General features: G+C 41.1%; 1 protein-coding gene across 1 annotated transcript in view; it reads right to left on the bottom strand.

Annotated features, from left to right (window-relative positions):
• The window catches only part of Klhl14 (kelch like family member 14), a 107,184-nt gene that overhangs the window by 13,779 nt on the left and 67,401 nt on the right, over positions 1-26,004 (bottom strand). Inside the window, exons 3-4 of the mRNA XM_050135067.1 lie at positions 11,777-11,866; positions 4,433-4,511 (exon numbers count right to left, since the gene is read on the bottom strand). Coding sequence (XP_049991024.1) covers positions 4,433-4,511; positions 11,777-11,866 — 169 coding nt within the window. The remainder of the gene's footprint in view (positions 1-4,432; positions 4,512-11,776; positions 11,867-26,004) is intronic.

Here is a 26,004-nt window from a genome sequence, read left to right as displayed (position 1 = left end):
TGCACCCACCCACGGAGACAGTGGGGCTGATCTATTGTGAGCTCACCAAGGCCAGCTGGACTACGACTGAAAAACCATGGGATAAAACCGGACTCTCTGAATATGGCGGACAATGAGGGCTGCTGAGAAGCCAAGGACAATGCCACTGGGTTTTGATCCTACTTCATGTTCTGGCTTTGTGGGAGCCTAGCCAGTTTGGATGTCCACCTTCCTAGACAAAGATGGAGCGGGGAGGACTTTGGACTTTCCACAGGGCAGGGAACCTTGACTGCCCCTCAGACTGGAGAGGGAGGGGGAGAGGAGTGGGGGGAGGGGGAGAGGAGAGGGAGAAGGGGGGAAAAGGGAGACGGGGAGGGAAATGGGAGGCGGGGAGGAGGCGGAAATCTTTTTTTTTTCAATAAAAAAATTATATTAAAAAAAAACATCAGATTTTTTCAAGCTAAATATTGTCTCCCACAGTTTCTCTGGTAGTATTTAAGTTGGGCTTAAGGCTGTTGTTGCTCCCCAAACTTTGGTCCTCATATTTTAGACTAGCTAGGGGGTAAAAATGCTTCTTTATTACAAAATATGGAGTGGCTATTTTACTTTAAAAATAGAAGTTATCAAAGCATTTATCTTGTTCTAAAGTTTTTAATTCTTTCCTCTCTTGCTGCAGAGAATCAAATCCTAAATCTTAAAACCCAAAAAGTTCATCCGCTATGATGATATTTTGCTTGTGCTTTAACAAATAAAGGTTGCCTGAAGACCAGATTGAGGAGCTAGCCACACTAATTAGCCATAGATGTCAGGCAGTGATGGTACACAGGCAGTGATGGTATACACCTTTAATCCCATGACTCGGAAGACAGACGTAGACAGATCTTTACGAGTTCAAGGCCATCCTGGGCTACACAAAATTAAATCAGTCTAAAAGAGAAACAGAGCCAAGTGGTGGTAGTGCACACTTTTAACCCCAGCATCGGGAGGGGGAGATGGGAGGTGATATGGCTGGATGGAGAGAGGAATACAAGACAGGAGGAGACAGGAGCTCAGCAGTCAGTCTGCGGTTTTGTAGAGACCCCATTCAGTCTGAGGATTCCTAGAGACAGAACCACTCCCATTTAGACTAGGATTTCATAGAGGGCAGAATATAGCTAGGCACGAATGACAAAGTGAATACAGTGAGAAAGAAGGCAGAGTCAAGGGAGACACCAGCAGATGCTGGAGAAGCAAGATGTGAGGTAACAAGCCACGAGACTTGTGATAAAATATAAACTAATAGAAATGGGTTAATTTAAGTTGTAAGAGCTAGTTAATAATAAGCATGAGTTAATAGGCCAAATAATACATAATTAATACTGAGCCTCTGAGTGGTTATTTTAAAAGTGGCTATGGGACTGGGCAGATCAAGAAACATCCGGTTACAATCAGCACCCATTGTTATTGCTATATTTCTTATTAAATGTATCATTGACAATTCTATGCATGTGTATGATGCATTCGGGTTACTCTTACCCTTCCCCTCTCCCATCTCCCATCCCCAACCTCCTCCTCCTTACAAATCCCTTTCCTAGCTTCACATCCTTTTGTGTTGTTTTGTGACTCACTGGGTTTAACCAGGGCTCTCCATGTCAGCATGGGTTTGTAGCTGCTCACTAGAGCCTGGTGGGCTCACTTGTGGGTACACCACTGGACCTGTCATCAGCCAAACATGAAGATGAAGGGCTTTATTCTTCCTTGCTGAACTATTGGCTATTAGAGGATTATGGGAGGAAGCAGTCACTGACTTCCATTGTGTACATTTAAAATTGTATTTCCATTCAATCTTTTGCTTGCAAATTCATAGTTGGAAAGCATGGAATTTATGAGCTAACCCATGGTTGAGTAAGCCTAGAGGTTGTATGTCCAACTCCCTGCTGAACAGAAAGGGCACTCAGCAGCTTTAGTAGACCTCACTGGAAGATCTGATTAGGTAAAAGAACCTAGGAATCTGTTCTCAGATCTGTAAGGGTGATTTACCCCGGAGATGACTTACAACGCATTTCTCTTATTCTCAATCAATCTGGTAACTTCTCAGCATAAGAATGTCTCAGCAGTTTGGCAGAGAAATAATAGGAACAGGTAGACGAGGAACTGCTGGCTTGATTCATGATCTATGTCTTGTAAAATTAACTTAAATGTTTCAATAAGTATCTCTGGTCTTGAGTTTCTCATCTATCTTGGGTTTCTTCCTTTTATGTTTAACCATCACTTAGAGCACCAGTGCCCATTGGTGTTCTGAATGGAAGCCTGGCACTGAAAGAAGGTGCGCTCATTTGGGTGAAGGCTTGCTGCCTGGGCCAGTCATCCTGCAGTAGAAACAGTGCTAGAAGGCCGCTGGGTGAGGTCTGCTTTTTCCCACTCAGCTCAGAAGGGAGTTATTTGCTGTATTGGGTTGATTGTTCTACATCTTAAAATAAAAAAGGAAGAAAGAAAAAAAAAAGAACGAAAACTTCTTTTACTGAGGACCTGACATGATATACCATAATGACTTCGTGAGAAACGCTAAACAGTCCATCCTGTCAACGTTGGCTGCCAGGCGGCGACAGACCATGGCAGGTCTGTTTGTCAGGTCAATGAGCTGCTAAAAATTATCTAAGTAGGACCTTGCCATGATAGGCCACCCTGCCTCAGAGGAAGTCATTATAGACTATCAAGTAAACAATACACATTCTAAAAAAAATTACTAATTAGGTTTTGTAGCAATACTTTCCATCCTTAGGGGCTCTATAGTGAGATAATTGACCGCGACGTGAGCTATGCTTCCCAAGCTGAAGGCATGAAGGTTAATTATCATGGTGTATAGCCCCCAGTAAAGGGGATGGTGGTGATGAGAGAATGACATCTCAAACATGTGTTGACAATTCTTGTGTAAATAAAACTTTCTAGAAAATGTTTTTTTTTTAAGGGCAAAGTAAGACAGTTTCAGTAACAGTCACTAGAAACTCACCCCCAAAAGAAAGGGATGGAGTGTTCTGGAGAAAGACAGCAGGAGGCTTGTGGCTCAGGAAGTTTGTGAGGATGTGGACTGACTTGGTGATGTTTCTTGAGGCACAGTGGAGAGAGTGAGAGATTTTCTTAAATGAGCCCATGGTGTTTGACATACTGTCTAGATATTTTAAATTTATAATGTGAAGTCTCCTCAAAGAGTCTCATTTTTATCTTATTATTTTAGAGGATTATTTCCTCATTTGAGACAGGGTCTCACAGGGCAGTCCAGGCTGGCCTCCAAGTCGTGATCCTCCTGCATCCGGCTTCTGAGTGCTGGGATTGTAAACACGCCATTCTGTGCCCATCTAAGAGAGTTTTAATTCATGTATGTGGGGTGGGAAGATATTGATCTTCTTACTACATTTAAAATAGATTTATACTGTCTTGCTGTAGAAATCCCATTTTAGAATATATGCTATTTCATGAAGATTTCTTTTAATATGACATTTGTGCTAAGGCTCTAATTTGATCTCACTGCAATCTGCTTGAATGATAAAACAGATGTGGAGGGAGTTCATTTTCTGAACAAGGAAGAAAAACACAGCCGATGGCTTCTTCTCTAATTCTTGATGATGAGGAGGAAGTAAGCTGTACTTTATTGACATTATCTTATTGGACAATTTACTTAAAAGGATGTCGAAAGAGTCAAGTGCTCAAAATCTTACATACACATACATTATCATATGTGTACAAAGACATGCCATTATGACTGAATATAGCTAGAAGAAAGAAAATATCTATCCATGCGGCCCTTTGGTAGCTAAGAGACTTGGGCAAACAGACTATGCATGAAAAAAATGTGATGGCAATTTTTTGTTTTGTTTTGAGGGACAGGGTTTCATGTAACTCAGACAGGCCTTGAGCTTCCTGATCTTCTCGCCTTCATCTTCCATGGCTGGCTAGGACTCTTTTTTTAAAGCTAATAAATGACCTGTTCTTGAAGAGGCACATATAAATGACTTGAATTCTTGCAATATTAAACTTAAATATATATTTAAATGTTAAACCTCAAGTTTTAAAGTTATATATTAAAGCTAATAATGACTACTTCAATATTTAATATAAAAGCTTTTGTGTTGACATGCAGACCGCTGTGAGGGTGGCATTCTGTGTTTTGAGGACTCACATATATTACTATTGATAATAACCATATAACCGGTGGTTAGGCAGTCTTTTCCAAAATGTGATCACTAAGGTCCAAGAAGTTAGGCTGCATAATTTTTCTTCCTATGTTAAGACAGAAACATGACTTATTCTCTCTCTCTCTTTTTTTTCTTTTTTGCATTGGTAAAGATAGCAATGCAACTTGGGAACCAAGGTTAGTACTTTGCCTTGTGTCTTTCATGGACTCTGTCCAGTGGTCCTTAGCCACGCTTCTGTACAGCATTCCCACAAGTCTCCAACAAAAGAAATGAGCACTTACCTTTCTTGCATGGGTGGAAGTTGGATCCAACTATTAAATCGGGGATCATAGCGGCTGACAAAATTTGTGCTGTGTTTTCCTGTAAAAATACATTTGAAACATTTAAAACCTAGACCCCTTTCTTGGTTTGTACACTTACCCATGTTTAAAACTTCTGTTGTCAGATTTAAGAACATGAATTAAGTCAAGGGACTCTGTAGCACAGCCTAAGAGTTGTGAGCGCATATTCCGATATGCCACAAAAGCCATTGCCCCGGCTTGAGCTGAATACATAGCTCTGCAGACAAGCTGTCTGCCCTTAACAAAAGCCAGGATGCCTTGTTCCTAGCTTTTTTTTTTTTTTTTTATTAAAGTGTGGATTACCTGAGAAGAGGTGTTGACTGAAACTGGTCAGGATGTTTAGGGTTTCTTTCCTTATGCAATTTGAAGGTTATCTTATAGAGATGCTAATTCAGGACCTACCTGACTGCTAGATGCAGATGTGACTAAAGTCCAGGCACCTGGTTGCCTAGGCAACAGCCTTTGTGTGTTCCCGCTCATTTGGGATGGATATATAAGATGTTGGGACAATAAAGGAGTGGGGCCTTTTCCATGATGACGGTATAAGCTGTGTCTGATTATTCCTCGTGACTCCGTTCCAGTCTAGTTAGAGAATCTGTATTGGACCCAAACGGGCTCCGACAAAGAGTCAGGAAGGAACTTCCTCGAATGCATTTCCTTTCCCCATTCTCTTATTGTTGTGGAAAGACTCAACACAATCAACCATAGCAAAACCAAGTGCTTGATAAAGTACTCTTTTTAATAAGCATATTAGTATAATTTTTTCCTGTATCTTGATTTTTTGTGTTTTAAAAACAAGAAGCTATTGCTTAAAATTTCTTTATTTAGAAAATTCCTTGTATGATATTTCTGGTTAGTTTTTTAAAATAAATTTTCTTCCTAAAATTATTAAAAACCTATTTTCTAGAAAAGTAATAACAGCAAACAAGAAAAAATAAAGAAAAATGCATGCCTAATTCTCCATTATTAGCAGTTATTTTTACTGACCCAAGAACCCTAATATAGTAGAGACTTTTGTCCTCTCATGGAAATAACATCCGTCATGACAATCAGTCTTGTGTCACGCTTATCACAGGAGCTCTGTGTGTGCCTTTGGGAGATGCATCATTGCTGTGACGTAAACACAAGTGCATTTGCTGGAACTGGAGCAAGCGAGAGTCTTCTGAGCTGCTTAGCCAGCTTATCCCCTCTGTTGAGCTTAAAAAGCACATTAGCGCTTCGAAGGTATTAAAATGGATCTTATTTTGCATACATATTGACATCAAAGCAAGAAATGGAAGTGAAAGAGTATATTATGCTTTTCATGTAATACTAGAGGTGGTAACCGACTCACACCTGAGGCCTTGACCCTAAACGTTGCCTTTGCACATGGCTTGTAACTAGGCACTGGGTACCAGATGCCACCCCAGAAATAAGCAGAGCATACACATGTATGTGCACACATGGTTGAGATATGGTCAAGTTTGAAATCTATTTTACGGACTTGGTCAAATACCATCTCCTTTTGTGCAAGAGAGAGTGTGTCACTAAGGATGGCTGTCTGAGTTTAGCCTGAGGGACTAGCTGGTTACATCACACGATTTGTTGGACTGACAAAGACTTAGCAGGGATTAACTATAAACTAAGGCCAGACGTTATGAAGTCATCTTTGTACTTAACCCAGAGAAGCCTATAGGATATCAAAATAAAGCAACTGCGAATCTAGCTACTAGATAATGCTACTACTGCAAATCTTGGGAGCCATTAGCTCAGAGTTACTATTTAAATGCACAGGACTAGATGGAACCATTTAATAAAAGATGGTAGAATTGGAAGGTAAGGAGTCTTAAGAGTGATTTCTTGGGTAGGAAAAACAATAAAACAAAAGAAAGCATGGTATTTTGAAAGCCAAATAGTGTTTGTGAAAGAAGGAAGGAAGTAGCTGAGACAGTGAGTGCATGGCCTTGACGAGTGTTCTTTCTGGGAACTGATGCTGGGGAAAGCCAGTGGGAACAACTCAGAAGAGACTCATTTATAAGGACACAGAGGTAAGAGGTGCATAATACTTTATAGGACTTCTGAAGACAATGGAAGGCTAAACTAGAAGACATGGCATCAAGGGAGTGTTTTGGGTGCCAGGTGGTGGGGGTGCATGCCTTAAATCTAGAACTCAGGAGGCAAAGGCAGGGGGATCACTAAGTTTAACGTCATCCTAGTCTACAGAGAGAGTTCCAGGACAGCCAGGGATACACAGAGATACCCTATCTTGAAACAAAACAAAAAGGGGGTGTTTTGGAGGCCATTTTTAATTTTTTAAGCTCAAAAATCATGTAAAGTTCTTGAGCTGGCAAGCAGGACCAAGAAACAAACCTTAGATTTGAATAGAAAGAGCATCAAGAAGAAAACAGGTTATGTAGCATCACAGTGAGAATCTGACTTATCCTCAGGTGTTCATGTGTTGAAGGCTTGGTTCCTGCTTCCAGTGGGCAGTGTTGCTGGGAAAAGATTGAATCTCAAGGGTGCTAATGTAATCAATGGATTAATCTAGTAATAAGTTCATCACTGAATGGGCTAGTAGTGTGTGGTAGGGTAAGATCTATCTATCTATCTATCTATCTATCTATCTATCTATCTATCTATCTATCTATCTATCTATCTATCTATCATCTATCTATCTATCTATCTATCATCTATTCATCTATCATCTATCTATCTATCTATCTATCTATCTATCTATCTATCTATCTATCTATCTATCTTCTAATAGCACATATGCATATTAAATACATTCCTATTCCTGGGATGTGAAACAAGCTGACAGGAAGTGACATTTACAAAGTAGCTTGGTAGAAGACTGTGTGTACACCTCTAGTTTTGGTCTTGAAATCAAGACCACCAATACATAGAATTGTGAATTTCTGCTCAATGAAGAACATCCTTACGTTATATGAGCATGATCTGGAATTCAAAATTTTGTATTTTTTCAAGATACACCTCTCATGATCCATTTTCATAGGAATGGACATTGAACCTGAGTTCTCATCTTTAGACAGATATAGATGTATATAACATTTGAGCCATATATTTAATTGTTCTCTCATATAGTTATTACATGAAAATATTTTATATTAACATCAAGTATTTATTCTCTGCGTTGCACAGGGCATGGTGATATGAAAATCACACATTTCTGTGGGTTCAAGTCCTTTCAGTGTTTTCAGACGTGAAATGACTGGAGCTCTTTGTGAGCAAGTGGGAGACTCTTCCCACTGTTGCAGCTCTTGGTGAGACTAAGAGCGAATCACAGGTTTTTTTTTTTTTTTTTTTTTTTTTTTTAAACAACAGTTGACCATGTGGATGAGAAATACTTACTCAGACAAAGCTATCATGGAATCGGTTCCTTTCCTGTCATGAGCGGTGTTTCCCTACAAGGATACTCTTCAGGCTCCCTCTGTACATAGAAAAACTCAGGCTACCATAGATTCTGACTCACAGGTGCTTCTGAGGATTCATCGAAATTTCAGCATTTTTATTTCTGACTGAAATACTGAGCGTTTATCAACTATCGCTGTTAATACTAGCAGAATCTATTGTGGTTGGGCAGATGGGAAGAATGCGTAAGTACGTGCAAAATATTTATGGAACTGTGGTAGACAGAGCAAATAGCCCAAATCCCTTAGAAACAGATGCAGCCACGTCTTAGCTGTAATGTTGGCTGATTATGGCCACAGATACAGCTCTCGCTGAATAGGCTGCCTTGCCTGCTGTTCTTACCTTCCACCTGGGGAAGGCGCCAGCCAATGACTCGTTAGTGCTTTTTAGTTGTAATACATTCCTAGTTGACAAGGGGAACCAAAGGCTAGCTTACTTGCCTCTGGTATATCCAGTTCCCTTCTGTTTAAAGAAGCCAAATTTCCATTTGGAAGTTTCCAAGATTTTCAAAAGGAATTTTATGGATAGCGAGAGATAGTTACAGGTCTGTAACTGGGGTAACACTGAAATTAACATGCAACATCTATAAGCTCTTCTAAGACTTCCTTCTGAGCTTCCTAGCAGCTAAGTCGGAGAAGGGACATTGATTGGCATGAGCAGTGATGCTGATCACACACACCCAATGCCCTGGCACTCTGGGCTGACATGCGGTGTCTCCTATGTGCCATGTGAGTCTCCTATGATGTGCTCTGAGGTTCCAGTGAGCGGCTCCAGCTCAAAGTGTGATTGCGGATTAATAAGTCTTTTTGCCAGAGTGTGTTCATGCGGGATTTTAATCCTGGCTGCCGTTTGCTTCAGGTGTAAGTAGAGTGAAATCAGCATATTCCAATGGTGTAGTATGGGTCTCTCAGTTAATTCAAAGACAAAATCTTGATCCTCTTGACTATTGATAGGAATATTCTCAAAATTCTCCCCAAATACCAGCCTAGTTCTCTCGGATATATTTTTGATTCTAAGTTGAAAAGCAAGCAGATAAGAAGTTATGTTTTGTGGCCTATGCTTATGGAGCAGATATAGTGTGTGTGTGCATACGCGTGTGCATGCGCACACGTGTGTGCATGCACATACACATGCGCAGGTGTGTAAATGTGTGCAGAAGTCAGAAGTCAAGCTTAGGTATTGTTTCCCCAGTGCCCTTCCCCTTTTTAAGACAGATTTATTTACTAATCTGGCCTTGAACAGGCTAGGTTTGTTGGTTTGTGAGCTCCAGAGACCCACCCCTCTTCAACCCAACCCTGGCACTAGAATTAAAAACATATACCACCAGGCCTCGCCTTTCATATGTGTCCTGAGGGTCAAACTCGAGTCTTCAGGCTTGTACAGCAAACACTTGATCAACCAAGCCATCATGCCGAGCACCTCATCAGTTTTGGAGGAGAGTAACACTTGGACTGGGTATGCTAGCACTGTGACAAAGTATTTTCACTGCATCTACAAAGCCCTGGGTTTAAGCCCCAGCACTGAAAATAAAATTTAAAAAAAAAGACAGGTATCATAGCTCATGCCTGTAATTCCAGCACTTGGGAAATTGAGGCAGGGCACTCATGAGTTTGAGGATAGCCTAGGCTGCATAGTGAAACTGTCTTTTTTTTTTTTTTAAGGGAAGACTCATAAGTTTTCTTTTTGTTTTGCTTTTGAAAGCCAAGCTGTGGTGGGGAAGATTGATAATTTTAACAGAGACCTGTAGAAGAGTGGCCAGAAAGTACACTGTGGTCAGAAATAGGACTTTTTAAACTTTTCATGTTTAAAATTTTTAAAAAACATTTAAATAATTGATTGATTGATTTTGTGTGTGTGTGTGTGTGTGTGTGTGTTAGGGGTGTCGTGTGCATGCCATGGTACACTTACAGAAGTCAGCACAACCTGTGGGAATCAGTTCTCTCCTTCCACCTGTTGGTCCTAGGGATTGAACTCGGATTATCAGGCTTGGCCAAAAGCTTTCCTGGCTAAGTCGTCTTGTGGGTCTTGGGTTGTAGCTTTAATCTGAGCCTCTCAAGAACAGATTCGTTGGTGATATAAATCCAGTGGCTTGCGATGTGATTACTTGTGCACTCTATATACTTTTAATACAACAAAGATACAGAGCCTGAAAGCATCTTCTTTGCGTAAGGGATTTTGTATGTGTGTGGGTGGGGGGAGGGTTGCATGTGTGTGCACTTGTATGTGGATATCAAATGACAACCTCAACTGTTATTCCTTAACCTTACCAGGCAGGCTAGATAGACTAGCCAGGGACCCCTAAGAATCCCCCTGTCTCTTTATCCCTGGTGCTGGGATTACAGCATTGCTACATTTCTCTTTCTTTCTTTCTTTCTTTCTTTCTTTCTTTCTTTCTTTCTTTCTTTCTTTCTTTCCTTCCTTCCTTCCTCCCTCCCTTCCCCCCCTCCCTCTCTCCCTCCCCCCTCCCTCTCTCCCTCCCTCCCTCCCTCTCTCTCTCTCTCTCATTCTCTCTTTCTCTCTTTATCTCTTTCTTTCTTCTTAAATCTAGTTTCTGGGGATTGACTCAGGTTCTCATGCCGACATGAGCAACACTTAACTGACTGAGTGCTCTCCCTCTTTTTTAATAGGGGGCAGTCTGACTTATTTTCTTTTATGATTTTCTAGAGGGAGCAGATGTTGTGATTTTTACACAATTTGCCTTGGTGCAGATACTGGAAGAGAGCGTTCCCAGTAAAATAGACACAGTATATTTAATTTCAGTGTGCTGTTCTGAGGTTTTAAAGTAAAAATGTGTACCTGCAAGCTGGTTTATGGCGTCTTAGTTATAATTATCACTGTAACACAGAAGGCTACAACGGTGGCTCTTCTCTCACTTGCAAGCTTTCTAAAAAAAATCACAATCATTTTGCATATTCTGCAAGACACAGTGTTTTCATACTCGATTTGGGATGTGTACCAAAAGGTTTCCTTTCATTTAGGAAGGCATCACAGTTATAGGAAAGATGGCAGGTAACCTATGGAAGACACACTTATAAAAACTGCCAAGAAGACAGTAGGTGCACTAAGTTTTTGGTCCTACTTACTGCAAAAGAACTTGAAGCAGGGTTCTGTGCTGTCTGAGGGAGAGAATGCTTATTGCAACCTTGTTCTCATATAGACAGAGTGGGAGGAGAGTAATGGGTGAAGATCTGAACAGCTGCAACTAACTCAACCTTCCCCTGGGAGTCCTTGCTTCTGCTGGTGGCATTTCCCCGGGGATGGATAAGGACAAGGGCTGGGTATCACTGTGAAGCTAAGTCCCTTGAGAACTGGCACTTGAATGCTCTGTTACATATGTCCTCAACTAGCTCCTTGAGTATCTTCCTGCCCTCCATCAACCAACCCCATGACCTTTCATTTGCCTGTGTTGCACCGAAACATATTTTCAACACTAAGTATAAAAGAACTGGACAGCATCCCTTTACAGTGTGTACTTGTTCAACATTGCTGTGGTCTCTTGGAGCGGTTGACCCAAAGCTCATCTGCATGAAAAAGCTTTGTTTCACAAGATGACGGTATTCACAGGTGGGAAGTTTAGGAGGTGGACTGTATGGGAGGTCCTAAGTTCATTGGAGCCATGTCTTTAGGTATTGTGAGACCCTGCTTATCCTCTCTCTTTCTCTGCCACCATTGATGGTATAACGATTCTTTGCTTACTCTGTGATCCAGGGCCACCATCCACTGCTCCCATCAGAACTGAAGCACACAGAACCTCCCAAACCATGACCTCAATGAACCTTTTCTCTTTAAAGTTAGTTGCCTCAGATATTTTGTTGTAGTAACCCAAAGCCCAGTTGAACAAAGCAGCTACAATCAAAACCGTTCAATAGTTACCATTTGGATTCCACTGGTCCTCTCCACCCAACACGAACAGGAAGTTTTCTACCTCTACAACGCAGTGGTGGGCACTGTTGTAAGGCATAACTGGAATCAAGAAAAAAGGACATGTAAAACTTTCCAGTACCTCAACTTACCAGCTATGTACTTCACCAACGTGTATAAAACATGAGACCCCGTCAACAGGCAACCGCATGGCTACCCACAGCTCCTATGAGTCACACACCCTGGCTCAGTGGTGTGTTCCCGGCAGTTTCAAGCCCAACCTCTTTTGATTAATTTTGCATCGTGTTATTCCACAAATTAGTCAAGAGCAGCCTGCATGCTGCTTCCCATCCTGGAGCTCTCCTCATCTGCCCATGGTGGGGGGGGGGGATAGGTTTCTATGGCAATGACTGACACTCCCAAATGGTCAGGGCTGGCAGCTACTTCCTGAGAGAAGTCACTCTGAATAATGTAGAACCATTTGTTGGCAATCTTTCCACAAACAGACCAGGGTGCTGCCTGGCTTTCTACTCCACAGCGTTGAGCAGGCTGAATTTCCATACAGTTTTAAGTTTTTAAATTAAGGTCCTGCTGATTTAATGCCTCCTCCAAATGTATATGCTTAATTTCCTGTTCAATGTCATTAGCACACACTCACACATTTTCCATCTATCTGCATCAGAGCTCCTGTGGAACAAAGAGGAAAACTGTCAGGAGTGTCATGTCTATCCATTCTCCTCCACTCTTTGTCTGCACCCGGCTGCAGAGGCCGTGAAGCGGGCTCTCATTCCCAAACCCACCAAAGCCAGGTTTCTCTGTTGTTTGCATCTCCTTGGAAAGTCATGAGGTATAGAGCAGGCTGCTGTTGTCACCTTTGGTGTTGGGCAGCGCTGGTCTATGCTGCGATAATATCACAGGGTGGTTGTAGACGTTTGCGGCATGAGCTATCATATGACACGCGGTGGTTTGGGCCCAGTGACACCAGTAGGAAAAATGATGTCCTTGTTCAGCTCATCATATGGGCACCTTAAATCTAGGTGAGGACAAATGGGGAGGTGAAGTGCCTGTTCAGGCAGGGAACTTATTGCTTGACACGGATCAACAGAGCACTTAAGAAACCAGTGCAGTGGGAAATCAATATGAATCCCGGCCAATTCTTACTCTGAGCTCCTTTGCCAATGTGCGGGGGGGGGGGGGGGGGGGGGGGGGGGGGGGGGTAGAGAGAGAGAGAGAGAGAGAGAGAGAGAGAGAGAGAGAGAGAGAAGGGGAGAGAGGGAGACAGGGAGGGAGACAGGGAGGGAGGGAGGGAGAGAGCGAGCTTATTGTATACCTGTGGGAAAACAAGAACCTATCTTATACCTGACTTATTTTGAGGGTTATGCACACATCCCGCATGTCATTTTGCTTTAATTGTCTCCTAGCTCTCTCAGAGATGACTTATACTGGCTAATGTACATAAATAAAAACACAGTAAGAACCAGGCATGGCTTTCAGATGAGAACTTGGGGGAAAGTTCTATAAGTGCATCCTCTAAGCTTCTTACTAAACCACAAAGAGGGTGTAGAAGTTCTGATTTATTAGTTAATTAATATTTACTGTGAATAAGCATTTCCTCTGAAGTCACAGACACATGACAAAGAGTATTCATATGTATATACCTGATCTAGGGGTTAAAGAAAAGGGTTCTAAAGTGGCTTGTGGAATCTAGGAATTACATCGGGGACTTTGGCATCTTAAGGATGTCCTTAGACCTCCCAGTCCTCACTTTAATCTTTGGAGAATGCTATCTACTGATGGATCTTGTTGAGCCATGACTTGAATTCTTTGGTGTAGGTCTATTACGTTCACTGAACAACTAAGTTTGCTTATGTTTTGAAGCTATGTCTTAAAAGTCAAATAAATGAAACCGCTGCATTTTGAATGAAGATACCTTTTGCACCCTACCAGAAAGGGGCCTGGATTACCCCATCATGTGTTGTGACTGGCTACTCCAGCTTGACATAGTGTCCCCTGACCTGTGTGAACTCACACAGGACCACCTGCCCTTGCATGCAGCTAGTTCCAGGTGGCATTGTGCAGAAATAGAAGCTAGCTGCTGGGTTAACCCACTCCGTGTCAGCCATCATGGCTCATATACTTTACTTTAAATTTTTAATTATCCCAGCGTCCAAATCTTTTTCAAAAATGAAAAATTGGTATTTTCTTCTCTTTAACCATGGGCCAGCCTTATAATAAAACAAAACCTCTGAAAATGCATCAGTACTTGTGTTTGCCCCTGCTGTGCATTTTTTGTTTCCATTCAGGCAAAAGTTAAGTGAAGGAAATAAAACACGATTTCTTCTTAAGCCTCTTTCTCATTTGACTACCTCTATTGTTACGACTTGTGCAAACAAATGAAGCTATTGCTTTATGCTAACTATCGAGCTCCCCCAAATCAGGGCAAAGAAGTTCTTTAAAGTCCTGATGGAATGGGCTTATAGTGCTCTTCTTTTTCCTCCACGTTTTTATTTTTGTTTGATAATCTTGCATAATATATTTCTTGGTTGGGCATTTCAGTATTCGCATTCTTGAATTATGACCCTCTCTGAATTCTTGCTGTGAAATGGAAGGCTATAAATAGACCCAAATGACTCTTTGAGATTATCATTGAACGTTAAATGCTTCCAAGTTTATTACAAATAAAATATTTGATCAATGTTTCAATTTCGAAAGAACTCTAACTCCTTTGACTTCTGATTAAACCCAAAGGAAAGCACAAGTAAATAGGACAAGGAATAAGAGCCAGCGATCCAGTGTACCCGGCACACACCCGTTCTCTTTTAAGTGACCCCAAGGCCACCCCGTCTCCTTCCCAGACTACACTAGTGGTGGACACCTGTGTGTGTGCACGAGCAGGTGGCGGAGGAGGTGGGTCCTCCATGTTCACGCACAGCCCGCCCTGAGTTTTTAGCGTGTCAGTCAGTGAGTTAGAGGGAAAGGGGCAGAGGAGCTAATCAGGATGAAATGAGATTAAAGGCTGTCTAATTTTACAGCAACTGTGATCCATCAGCCACTGTGAAAGTGACAGTGGAAATGAATGATGGAGACAGACAGGTGGGGCTGCACATTCCACTGATTTATCCTCAAATGCACTGGGCCTTATTTTATTGAGTGAACACGACCGCATTTATCAAGCCTGTCATCTAAAGCCACTTCCCTCCATTTAAAAAGGTCACTTTACTCTCAGGGAGCAGGAGAGAGGCACTTTCGAATCAGATTTAAAATCGAAGAACACATGTTTATAAGGCCCTTCGCGAGGAGTCTTAGCTTTATCTCACACAAACAAGTCGTGCTAGAAGGAAAAATGGGGTAGAAAGCCAGAAAATCATAGAACAAAATCCTCTGGTCACCAAGGGAGCGCTTCTATGGGTCTCTAAGTCTAAAGCAGTTTACACCATTTTTTTTTTTTTTTGCTTTCCCCATGCCTAGCACCTGAAGTTTTATTCTGAAATTTGAGGAATTGCATAAAACATTTGCTGATATTTAATATTTTAAATTAAACAAGTAGAAAGCAGTGGGATGATGCTACGAACTTGTAAACTCGGAGAGAGCTAGTCACAGTATTGACCCTGCGGAATGACTGATCACACATAAAACAGATGTCAGCAGTTGCTACAAGCTGGGTCTCTGCTACAATGAACTCTCTACCTGTTAATTGTTTTCCCACGATTTTAAAGCCATATAAATCTCAGCCTCACAGTCTTCCACCCCCTCCCTGAACCACTTCAATAAAATGCTTCAGGATGCTGTGCACAAAATTGTAGTTGGTTGAGAAGTCGGCATTGGATCCTCCTTGTGTAAAGTGTTGTTTTTTTGTGATAATAGCCACCATTTACCACTGCCCATGTGCCACATGTTAAATTGAATATATAATTATGTTTCTGTGCTTACTGGCATTATATCTCTGAAAATATGTGTTTAGCTCTTACTATACATTTGTTCCCACTTAGGTAAAGAGAGAAATCAAATGTGTTGACCACTTAGTGATACTACAATGTATGAAAAAAGTGTACAGTAAAACAGATAATTCTCTACTTATATTTATTTGCATGCTTCATTTTATATGTTTAGTTGTGTGTGGATCAGACATTGCTCAGCCCCCTTGTCTCGAAGAGAAATACTGAGGCCTTGGGAGGTTACGTCACTTGTTGAAGGTCACACTCAGCTAATGAATACCACAACTCTACTTCAAACATGGGAATGTCTGGACCCGGACCCACGCTCTTCTGCATTTCACTCTACTGACTTTCAATAGGTGTGTTCAGCCAACCAGAAAATAATTACCGAGTCCCTGAGTGTTCAATGATAGTGTCCCTGAAATTCATATATAATTTTAATACTGCATCATACTTTAAATGTGCTTATTACTTACATATTTAAAATGCAAGTGCTCCGTTAAATTTTTTCCGTACATACAAATGTTAAAGAGACTGGTTTTCTTAAAGTAAGATTTTTTTTATTAGCACGTACTAACTGTACAAAGTAAAGGGTTTCATTTTGATGATTAATCAATGCATATAGCATATTTTGATTGTGTTTGTATCCTGTATTATTTTCTTTTCTACCTCCCTTCTTTCCCCTTTTCCATATGTATGTCTTTTTTATTTTTTGGTTTTTTGAGACAGGGTTTCTCTGTAGCTTTGGGGACTGTCCTGGAACTAGCTCTTGTAGACCAGGCTGGCCTTGAACTCACAGTGATCCGTCTGCATCTGCCTCCTGAGAGCTGGGATTAAAGCTGTGTGCCACCACTGCTGGCTCCATATGTGTATCTTAAATGACTCGCTTCTTACTTTAATGTCAATTTTTCTCTACCATCCTTGTCTTCCACATATGAGAGGAAACACATGGCAGTTGTTTTTGAGTCTAGCCTCTTTTCCTTAACATAGTCATTCCATGTTCTATGTTTTTTTTTTTCCAACAGGTGACAGGATTTGTTCTGTTTGAATGAATGAGACTCCACTATGTATATACACTACATTTTCTTTATTCTTTGTCTGCTGTTGGGCACCCAGGAGATTCTATGACTTGGCTATCACTGCCTCAACAAATGCGACTGGTACAGGAGTCTTTATTCCATGCTGCCTTTGATGATTTAGGGTGAATGTCTGTAAGGAGTTGGATCTTCTGGACATTTTGTGAATGAAGACTCTCTACTGACTTCATAGTGGCTGGACTCAGCCACATTCTTACAGTGGGATATGCTTAGTCCTCCCGCATCCCCGTCTCTTACTCCTAGCTCTCTTATTAACATTTGTTGCTCCTTGTTTACTTGATGACAGCCACTCTGACTGGAGCAAGCCACAATTCCAATTTTATTCTGACCTGCAGTTCCCCAATGGCTAAAAGTGAACATTTTAAAAATGTGTTTATCGGCTACTGTATTTCTTCATTCAAAAAGTGGCTATTCAATCCATTTGCCTACTAAGATGGAGTAGGATTACTTCATGGAGTCAGGGGAAAAAAAAACATACTTGCCCATGACAATAGGTAGAGTCTACAGACAATAGGTTATGAGTGTTTTTAAACAAGTAGTGCCTGTTTCCACCTTGGATGTAGATTCTTGAGTACCAGGGGCACAGGGACCCTCTCTAGCATAGCAAGAGCTCAGAGTTCTTGCTTCTGTCTATGAATGCCTTATTCTCCTAGAGATGCATATTAATCTATCTCCTCCCATGTTCTAGATTCAGGAAATACAGGCACCTTCTAGTAGAGAGCACAGTCACCATTCAGAACTCACAACACTCATGAACATCCAGTGAGAGGTTGCTTGGAGTCACACCGAGAATATGTGATTGCCCAAAAATGGGAACTGAAGGTTTGATGGTTTAGATGTAACAGTTATGGGGACCTTGATTTCCTTTTGGCTTCAGATAAATAAACTTACAAACTTGTTCAAAATGGCATGTTTTAAGTTTTTGGAAATCAGCTATGTACTAATACATATATAATTTTGTTTACTATATGTATGTGTATATATATATCTACATATGGTAAATAAAAGTATGTATTAGCACATATATTTTAAATAGCTAAATTAAATAAATTAAATATGCTAAATATGCATCTATATATTTGAAAAATAACCATGTATTTCTGAACCTTAGCCAGTTGGTTTTCTGTCGTGGAGGGCATTACTGAAATTGTGTCCTTGACTTTTTCTTTCAGAAAGATTGCACATATTAGGCTTATTTATTTACATATTCTGGGGGTACTTATCATTGAACCTAGGACAGGGTGCATGCTGGGGAAGCATTCTACCACCAAACCATATCCAAGCCATTTTTTTTTTTTTTTATTTTTGAGACAGGGTTTCTCCGTAGCTTTTGGTTCCTGTCCTAGAACTAGCTCTTGTAGACCAGACTAGCCTCGAACTCACAGAGATCCGCCTGCTTCTGCCTCCTGAGTGCTGGGATTAAAGGCGTGCGCCACCACCGCCCGGCTCAAGCTATTTTCTAGTTGTTTTTCTAGCCTGCTTTTAGGCAGGGTTTCACTAAGTTTTCCAAACTGGCCTTAAACTTATTTCTTTCCTGCCACCGTGTCTCCAGTCGCTGAATCACAGGTCTGTGTCTGGGGGCATTTTGGCTAAAACAAACAGAAGCGATAACCTAAGATTCACTCTTTAGCATTTTGCCCTTTTGTCCTCAAGGGCATGTCCATTCACTTGTCATCTGCTGCCTGTCTACTACACACCAGGCAGAGCGGTGCCTTCTAGGGGTCCTAGGAACAGAAGCGGTTCACTCAGAGAGCACACACCACACACAATAAAACTTAACTTGCTTTTTGTCTCAAAAGTTAAGTGCAATGGAGGTAAGGAAATGAAGGCTGGGGTGAGGAGATTATGAAGGTGGTGAGTTCTGACAGGGGTGGGAAGAGGGCTTTTTTTTCGGAATGGCCAAGTGGATGACCTCCAAGCAGAGAAGAGACTGCAATGAGTGAGAACACCATGCAGAGGTCTCAGGGCACTGGCTGGGGATGTCTTTAGAGCAGTAGGACACTAGCACAGGGGAATGTGAGGCCAGGTCTGGGAAGTGGATGCAGAGCAGCCCACAGGATGCTGGAGGACACTGCCGGAAGACAACACTATGCCTGTCTTCCCTGCATCACACAGGTGCGAGCTCTGTCGCCTACTTTGGTCATCACTGATGGCTGTTTATTAATGTCTTCAGCAAACATATACTAAATATTCTTTACATGCAGATGCTTTTCTGCAGATAATGTGGCAAAGAGTGAAGGTCAAAATGCCCCTGCTCTCAGAACGCATCATCCCTATCTTATAAGGAGAAAGAACACAAACTAATGGAAACAATCAAGACGGGCAGGGCAGATGAAGGCCTTTCTAGGGAGTGATATTTCAAGTTTAATTTAAAGAAAGGGAAGAGGTTATCTGCCCAAATGCAAGGAGAAGGGACTTGCAGAAGTTCAGACACAGGATGAGATGAATGGGTGAGAGAAACAGAGAGAACTATGGGTAGGGAGCAGCTAGGGGAAGGGATGATGTCAGCAGTCAGCTGGAGACTGGCGTGGGGGTCCTAATGAGTTATCTTGCTCTAAGTACGATAGAAAGATATTTGAGGAATGTCAGAGGAAGGGCGACACATCATTTAGGTTCTAAAGTATCGCTTAGGTTATTCCCGATTAGAAAGAACAGAAGAGGAAAATCTTCCGTGGCCCAGTTGAATGGTGATGGAGACATGACCATGGATGTGGAGAAGGGATCTATGTTGATAATTGCTGAAAACTGATGGAGGGACAAGAACAACTGGAAAACATAACTTTCCAGGGGCCTGGGGCAAAAGGTCAAAACCCAGCACAGAAATTTTAATCACACTTACTGCAATCTTCGAATCACACCCACTGTAATCTTTTGATCACACTCACTGAAATCTTCTAATCACACTCACTACAATCTTTTAATCACACCCACTACAATCTTTTAATCACACCCACTACAATCTTCTAATCACATTCACTGCAACCTTTCACTAGCATGTTTATTTCACTTCAAACTACAAGGACCTTGAAGGGAAGAACCATGGTGTTTTCTAATTTAAAAATAAGGTCATTGATCCTGGCTGAGTTTGAGCATCAGCACAATGCTGTTGTGCATGTTTCAGAAAGAGAATAAGGTCAAAAGAAGTCATGAAAAGTTCAGGAGACCCCACCTCGGAAGGAGTGAATCTGCGGGCGCCTTGCTTCTGTCTGTCCTTCTGTTACCACACCATGTTGGCTTGGGAACTGCTTTTATATTTCTTAGCTTCCTTATATAATTTCATAGAATGCTCTAGTACACCGAATAAAACAACATAGCTACTCCATGATAATTGTGATATATATTACATACACATGTAGGTGTATTTGTTTTAGCAGCAAATATATATGTTGTGTATCTATACATATACTTGCTGCTATTATTGCATTGTGTATTGTGTGTGTGGTATTGTGTCGAGGTCCTTACACACGCACATGCATACACACACACACACGTCTATATGTAGGGATAAATTCTCCAAATGAAACTTTCAAGCAAAGAATGTGTGCCTTTTACATGTGACAAACCTGTCACTATCTACTCTACTTTACATGACCAGTTGAATGATAGTGAGCATTTGGCATCTAGTTAAAATTCAAATTGGCATTCATTATAAAGGCAGAGAAAGAGAATATTGCCACACATTTAAAAACCATTTGTATTCTATACATTCCTCTATTGGCTTTAGATTCCTTGATACATTTTGTTTTCTATATAAATACATGATTTTTGTTTTTAAGGTGTCATTTTCCCTAGGGAGGTATCTAAACAGGAAAAAAATAAATGATATTTTGGAAGCACAGTATTGGTAAAATATGTATTGTAAAATATTTACTCATTGAAGCAAATTCAAATAGTAATTACATGGTGCTGAAAACAAATGTAACTTGAAAGGAAGACGCCTCACCTTCACAATACTGAGTGAGTAATCTTTGTCGTCAGATCCTGAAGGGCTTAAAAAACCTCATTTCTTCAATTTTATGGTAAACACAATTGAAAAACAAATGTTTTAAAGTTTGCTTGTTAGTTTCATCATACTAGTCAATCTTCCTGAAAAGGTGTAGCAACTTGGTCAGTGTTTCAGAATGTATGTATAGCAAAACAGGTAATCCTTTAGCAGGTATTTTATACATATTGTTGAGTGATTAATATGTAATTATTCATATATTTTAAAATGTTTTATGTGGTGTGTGTGTGGGGAGGTGGGTCAGAGGTGGATGTTGGGTGTGGAACTCAAACATTGTCCTTTTGTTCTTTAGAGCAAGGGCTGTCTCTAGAACCTGGCACTCATGATTGGCTAGACTGACTGGCCTGGCAAATCCCTTAATCCTCTAGTCTCTGTCTTCCAACACCAGGATTACAGGTGTATACCAATACTACCACATCTGGATTACAGGTGTATACTAATACCACCACATCTGGATTAGAGGTGTATATGAATACCACCACATCTGGATTACAGGTGTATACCAACACCACCACATCTGGTTTACAGGTGTATACCAACACCACCACATCTGGATTACAAGTGTATACCAACACTACCACACCTGGATCACAGGTGTATACCAATACCACCACACCTGGGTTACAGGTGTATACCAATACTACCACATCTGGATTACAGGTGTATACCAATACTACCACATCAGGATTACAGGTGTATACCAACACCACCACATCTGCTCTTTCTCTGGGTGTGTGGTTCTGAACTCAGGTACTCTTGTTTGCACAGAAAGCTCTTTATAGACTGAATCACAGCCCCAGCCAAGCCTTCTACTTTTTATTATGTTGTGTTCAGGTTGTGCTACATCTGGAAACTATGACTAAGTGGAAGAATTTTATACATTTATAGGTACTTTAATTACTGTGGACAGTCTGGAAAACCAGCCTTCTAGAAGATCTACATGATCGGAATCTGGTAAATACTCGAGAGGTTCTCAAATTAGCCCAACATTTGCCAACACCTTCTCTCTAAAGCCCAATTTGTTTTTCATATAGTGACCTGGGATATCACTTATTAGAGTTTTATTTAAGTGGCTTCCAGATGCATAAATTAAAAAAAGCACACGTTAGGTTTAGGGGCACATGAGAACCAAGAGAGCTTTGCTCTCTTTCACAGTTTAAGGCTATGTCTAAGGGCATCTTCCTGACTCTGGGGATTGTTTTATGGTTCCCATCCTCTGAGTATTATCATAAATGCATGCCTTTACTGTAGCAATTCCTGCATGGTGATAGAGTATATGAAATGTAGCTGTCTTTCACTTGTCAAAGGATCTCTCGACTCCTTGAAGCCAGAGTGTGTCATCTTAGTAACTTCATGATTAGCACAGAACCATGAGACATGGTACTGGATAAACCTCTGGAATCCCTCTAGCTGCTACACTTGACAAAATATTCAGAATATTAATGAATCAATAAATACCAGTGGCAAGAATGAGTGAATATTTGTGATAAAAACTGTGTGACTTACTTTTTTGAAAATTACACAAAGTCTTTGCTGAAGAGATGGCTCAGCAGTTAAGAATGCTTGCTGATCTTTCCAAAGACCTGAGTTCTGTCTCCAGAACCTTACAGTGACATGCGCCCACTTGTAACTACAGGTCCAAGGGATCTAAGGCTCTGGATCAGTCTCCACTGACACCTGTACTCAAGTGTACACACACACATACTGACACGTACACATAATTAAAAACAAGTAAAAAGGCGATGTATCTCAGAGGTCTTGAAGGAAGAAAAGAGCAGACAATGGCAAAAGACATGTCTTAGAACAGAGCCTATGATTTCTAAGGTAGCATCACCAGGAGGAATGCAACGTCCTTTTTGAGCAAAGGCAGTTCCAAAATTCTTCAAGGGTTGGTCATAGATTTCTTCCAAGAACTATCAGGGCACCTACTTATTCCAAGGATGCAGGTTTTTTTTTTTTTACTATGTCCTCATTTTATTCTGATTACTAATGTTGGGGAAGTCCTAATAGCCATAATACTATAGCAAGTTTAAACAGGAAAATAGGGCTTCTTACTTTATTTTGTCACTATTGAGGACTGAACTTAGGATCTCAAGCATTTGGGGCAAGAGCTCTATTAGTGAGCTACATTCCCAGCAATTTCAAGTAGGATTTTGTTAGTGATTTAAGAAAATCTGGCTTCTGGAGTCTTATTTATGTTTTAGTTAGAACACTTACATTAATATGCTCCCAAATTTTAGTTGCATCATTACAATATCAGCTATTTTACTTTGATATAGCTTTCTGTGCTAATTGTGACTTAAATATATATTTGCTTAATAATTTATTTTGCTTTACTTCTTGCATATGACTGTTTTGCCTGCATGTATGTCTGCACCATGTGCATATCTGTGGAGGTCGAGAGGGGCAACAGATCCCCTGGAACTGGAGTTACAGGTGGTTGTTAGCTACCACATGAGTGCTGGAATCAGACCTGGGTTCTCTGGAAGAGCAGGAAGTACCCTTAACCTTTGACCCACTCTTCAGCCCTATGGTTTTGTTTTACATTTAGAGGTAAAAACAAATCCCTGAGAAGGAAAGCAGACATCCTTTTCAACGATAAGTCTTATTTTTGTTTTGTTCTGCATTACTCATTGCATTTTTCAGGGACATGTTGAAGAAACACTTAGTGCTTGAACGCCTGTGTTTATTCCAGAATACTGGCTTGTTGGCCACATCTTCCCAGAGGAGTCAGAAATGGCAGCTTTATTTTCTCTATTTAAGTAAAATTAGTAAAAATGTTTCTATGAATTAAGTAGCAACATACTATTTAAATGTTTGGAGCTAAAGCACTTGACAAAAAGCAAGAGAATAGGTATTTTCACTATGGATAGCATAACAACAGGACAGCAAAAATGACTGTTTAAATTCTCTTACTGAGGCAAGAGGTAGGGAAGGGGACAGTCCGTACAACAGGGGCTTGTGGTGACATCTGATGATCACAGTGTTGGGAAGTGGGCACCAGTTGTTCATTTGGAAACCCATGACGTATCAGCTGGTCCTTCATTCATTCATCTTACTCAAAAACATTATTAACTATTGATTATTGTATTGAACTCTAAATTGATATTAATGGACACCATTCATGTACTTCAAAGCTAAAAGAGAGAGAAAGAGAGAGAGAGAGAGAGAGAGAGAGAGAGAGAGAGAGAGAGAGAAAATACAAGCTAAGAAAGAGAAGGGCAGTAAGAGAAAGTGACTTTAAGCCAAGTCATAGAGATTATTCCAGACAGTGACAGAAAAAAAAGTCATTATTAGGACAGGTGGTGACACTGCTCCAACAACTATTAATTTATTGTGCTCCTACCATCTACCAGGCTCGGGCTAAGCTGTATCATGTGATTTTGATTTTAATTGGGTCACTTCTAAGAAACTTCGTGATTAAAGTGAAATTCATTAAAACATTATCAATTGTAGTCATAGTCTTCTACTGCGATAGTAATAATGCAATTATAATATTAACCTTTATGGAGAGGTGGGAAAATGTGTTTGGAGAAAGGAGAAAATTAAAGGGATGGCCTTTGTCTGTGCTGTCTTTGAAGAGAGCAGTTCTTCTACTGTACTCTGATTCTCTTACGGAACAGCCCGTAGTCATGGCCTCTGCACCCTGTCTTGACATGCAGAGCCACTGTGTTCCTGCAGACAGACACACTTGGTGCCATCACAGAAATGGAAAGGGACAGTTTTATTACTTCCGGTTTACCTGTCACATGCATTTCATTCTGATTCAGTGTGCTATTGGTGACTTTGCAATTTTTTATTCTCAAGAAATTTCACCGCAAGGCTCCAGAAGGATTGATTCCACAGTCCTCTTGGTAACGTTATGGTGTGCACGTGTTCATGTGAACACCAGAGCAGCTGGTTATAATGAGTCAATGCCTTGTTCCACACAAGAGACATCAGCTCCAGGTGCTGGTTGTGGCTGTGGTAGGTGACACAGAGCTGCCTTTGTGACTGTGTCTGTATACAGGTCAGAGGCCAGGAGTACCGAGGCAGTATGATGAATTCCTGTTCTTAGTTTTAGCATTCTATCTTTTTACTGGCAAAACTAGATATCTATTGCATATTAAACGATACTTGTTTATGAATTTAGTCATGAAGGTCAGCACATACTTTGCAATTCTCCAGTCTTAGAACATAGATGGAAACCCTAATTCATAAGGTATGTACTAAACTCTCTGTCTTGCTAGAAGTGTCCCCCAAACTGGTTTTGACTGGCACTGTATTATGAATGTATTATATATAATGCTGTTAAAGACAATTAATTCGTCTTTCTTTAAGAGAGTAGCTGTGTGAAGTGGGAACACTGATTTTTTTTTCCACAAGAAGAAAAGAGAATGCTTTCCCCATCCTCCATCCAATGTTGAAGCAGGTATCTATTGGGCCAGATGTTCTCAAGCTTCCTGGGAATTGAGAGGCAGGCATGAGGGGGAGATGTGGAGGTAAGAGAGTGGTGGGAACCAACCGTGGTGGGAGTGTAAAAGGACTGGGGCTGAAGTGGCCTTGACATTTGTGTTCAAAAGAGTGACCATACCTGGGACCTTCCTGTGGGCTAAGATCGCCATAGGACCTGGCAGTTGTCTTAGAGGTTCCTGATACTGTGAGATTTGTCAGAATAGTATCACCACAGCTTTTTATTTCCCTGGGAAACGTACTTCTCTATCTGAAACACTGCTATAGACATTTACAGAAGTATTTGGATAGAGCAGCGCACTGGTGCAGGGGCTTCATGTCAGAGACATCTAGAGGAAAGGGAAGTCATTGGTGCGTGGCTTAGGTAGCAATATGCCATCTTCACTCTGTCCCCAGCCGTTACTTACTTCAGCTGCCCTCACTGGGTCCATTGCTTTAGTTTTAAAAACAAAACAAAACAAAATAAAAAAAAACTTCCTTTTTCCTGCTGTCCTATCAATTGCTAGAGCATCCTAAAACCAGACCCACATACACAGCAGTAGACACAGTGAGCAGTAGCTGTAGGGACAGGGCCATTATCCAGCAGGCCCTTCTATGGGGTTGCCATGCCTGTGATTCGATTCCCTTCCCTTCCCTTCCCTTCCCTTCCCTTCCCTTCCCTTCCCTTCCCTTCCCTTCCCTTCCCTTCCCTTCCCTTCCCTTCCCTTCCCTTCCCTCCCCTCCCCTCCCCTCCCCTCCCCCCCTCCCCTCCCC

Source organism: Alexandromys fortis, unplaced genomic scaffold, assembly GCF_014885135.2.
Source record: "Alexandromys fortis isolate MF-2015 unplaced genomic scaffold, M_Fortis_MF-2015_v1.1 scaffold_25, whole genome shotgun sequence".
Classification (NCBI taxonomy): Eukaryota; Metazoa; Chordata; class Mammalia; order Rodentia; family Cricetidae; genus Alexandromys; species Alexandromys fortis.
This window is presented reverse-complemented; position numbering and strand designations above follow the sequence as displayed.